The 2,500-nt window shown below is 43.9% G+C and overlaps 1 protein-coding gene across 1 annotated transcript in view; it reads left to right on the top strand.

Moving 5' to 3' along the window:
* Positions 1–2,500, top strand: part of ntrk3a (neurotrophic tyrosine kinase, receptor, type 3a) — a 305,628-nt gene that overhangs the window by 274,957 nt on the left and 28,171 nt on the right. The window contains exon 12 of the mRNA XM_063197404.1: positions 1,765–1,895. Coding sequence (XP_063053474.1) covers positions 1,765–1,895 — 131 coding nt within the window. The remainder of the gene's footprint in view (positions 1–1,764; positions 1,896–2,500) is intronic.

The raw sequence follows: 2,500 nt of genomic DNA on the forward strand, positions 1-2,500 counted from the left end.
CCTATAGAATACAATTGTTGTCCTTATGGAGTCTGCTGGCTCCCATCGTCTCTGATTTCAGCGTACGGAGTGTACAGCCAGAGAGTCTATAGGTATAGAGATATGCCATGTAATACGTTGCTATGGGCACCTAACATGACCAGGTTCCAGTCTGCCTAAAGGGGTGTGTCATAATACTCCTAGCATTGAATAGAACAGTCCTTAGGTCTGCCTAGGTCTTCCTAAAGGGGGATTTCCCCCCCTCCCCCTTGCAATTGTAAAACCCGGAAACAATGGGCCAATGGAACCTCTCTCTCTCTACTATCTCTGGTACAGCTACATTTCATTAAAGGACAAGAGGACTTAAACTTACAGTAATCTAATCACAGTTCAGTCATGGTGATAGTTTTGTTGTGTTGGTTTGTTTGTTTGATTGATTGAAGGAAAGAGCTAAAAGACAAAGAGGTAGAAGTAAAAGAATGAAGATGAAGAGATAAAAGAAGAAAGAAAGAAAGAAAGAAAGAAAGAAAGAAAGAAAGAAGGAAGGAAGGAAGGAAGGAAGGAAGGAAGGAAGGAAGGAAGGAAGGAAGGAAGGAAGGAAGGAAGGAAGGAAGGAAGGAAGGAAAACACTAACCCATACTAACCAATATGCAACATCTAGAACTTATCTGAGCACCAACACAGCCTGTGGTTTCCTCAACCTTGCTCAATCATCAAAATCTTTAGTGCCGTCCAGGTGATATTGCGCCAAAGGTGAAATACCACTCTGATTATTTCCGAATGGTTCAATACTAACATTGCTAATCTCACCCAGGACCAAACACCAGAGGCATCGTCAGGGGTACTATTGCTGCCGTTCAGGGCTGCAGTAATGAGAAGAGTGGTTCAACCGGCCTGGTCATCAGTTCAGGCTTTTATGTGAGCACGTGAGGCGGGCGGTGTTAAACGGGAGCATGATGAGGCTTCAGGGGTTAATCTGGCTGCATGGTGTTGCAGCGGCCACCGACCTGTTTTTAATTACAGGCCACATAATACTGGGTCATGCCTGTAATACATTCTGTTTCTCTCTATCTCAATATCTCTCTTTCTTTCTATTACTCCTTCTTACCTTCTTTCTTTCTTTCTTTCTTTCTTTCTTTCTTTCTTTCTTTCTTTCTTTCTTTCTTTCTTTCTTTCTTTCTTTCTTTCTTTCTTTCTCCCTACCTCCTTCTGTCTGTTTTTTTGTTCTTTGTCTTTCTCTCTTTCTGTCTTTCTTTCTCTCTATCTCTTTTTCTCTCTTTCTTTGTCTCTACCTCGTATCTCTCTCTCTCTCTCTCTCTCTCTCTCTCTCTCTCTCTCTCTCTCTCTCTCTCTCTCTCTCTCTCTCTCTCTCTCTCTCTCTCTCTCTCTCGATGTGAAGGAGAGAGGTTTTTTCCCTCTACATGTTGGATGGATGCTTTTATTGATTTGGTTGTAACATGTCATGATATAAACCGATGACAACGATATAATGTTAAACCTTTGTCTCTTTTTCAGCCGCACCCTGTACGCTGTCTCGCTTACTCACATGTTTTATTTTCCATTCCTCTTTTCCTTTCACCCCTTTCTTTCTGTCTGGCTCTATATATTTCTCTCTTACGCACAGAACAGATTAATGTTCACAATGAATGTGATACTAAAATGATGTGATTAACTTACGATACTAAGCACAATGCCACATGAAAGCATCCAAAATTAAGCATACAGTATATTAACGGCTTCTTATCCCCTACCTCTCTGTCTCTGTCTCTCTCTCTCCCCCTACAGATGTGCAGCACATTAAGCGGCGAGACATTGTACTCAAGAGGGAGCTGGGCGAGGGGGCGTTTGGGAAGGTCTTCCTGGCAGAGTGCTACAACCTCAGCCCCACCAAGGACAAGATGCTAGTGGCCGTCAAGGTAGTGTATACGCTCATCCTCACTAAATAGAGGGGACTCTGTGGCTTCTATTCTGTGGTGAAGTAATGGCGGGGGGTGGGACTAGACCCTGGAAACCGGAAGAAAATCGCAGATTCCCATTCATCTGTATGGGAGACTTGAGCCAAAGCACTCCTTGCCTTCTCCTCCATGACTGAGGTACCCTGAGCATGGTACCGTCCGTCCGCACTGCCCCCTTGCACGGGTGAGGCATAAATGCAGTTTTGTTTTGTGCAGTGCTGCGGAATGTTGTGTCACAATGATAATGGGAGTTGGAGTTTCTCAGTTGGGCTTTCGCTTTCTTTTATTTCAAACAAGCCAAATGTTAATTCGATAGAATTTTTGTAGAATTATTTTGATTGACAGTCAAACGCAACCACCGTCCTATCAGCGCTCGTTGTCAGCTTTACTAAGGACAAATGAGGACATTTAGGGTGGAAGAATCCTCGCAGATCAGTCGCGATTGCTTCAAAGCTGTTGAATTGAGTTCTATAGAACCGCGGTGTCCGCTGATATTCAAGTCAATGTGTATGCTATACCATCATCCATCCACTGCAACCCCCTGCCCCAGTCCTCCATCCTCCCCC

The sequence above is a fragment of the Engraulis encrasicolus genome, chromosome 4, assembly GCF_034702125.1.
Source record: "Engraulis encrasicolus isolate BLACKSEA-1 chromosome 4, IST_EnEncr_1.0, whole genome shotgun sequence".
Lineage (NCBI taxonomy): Eukaryota > Metazoa > Chordata > Actinopteri > Clupeiformes > Engraulidae > Engraulis > Engraulis encrasicolus.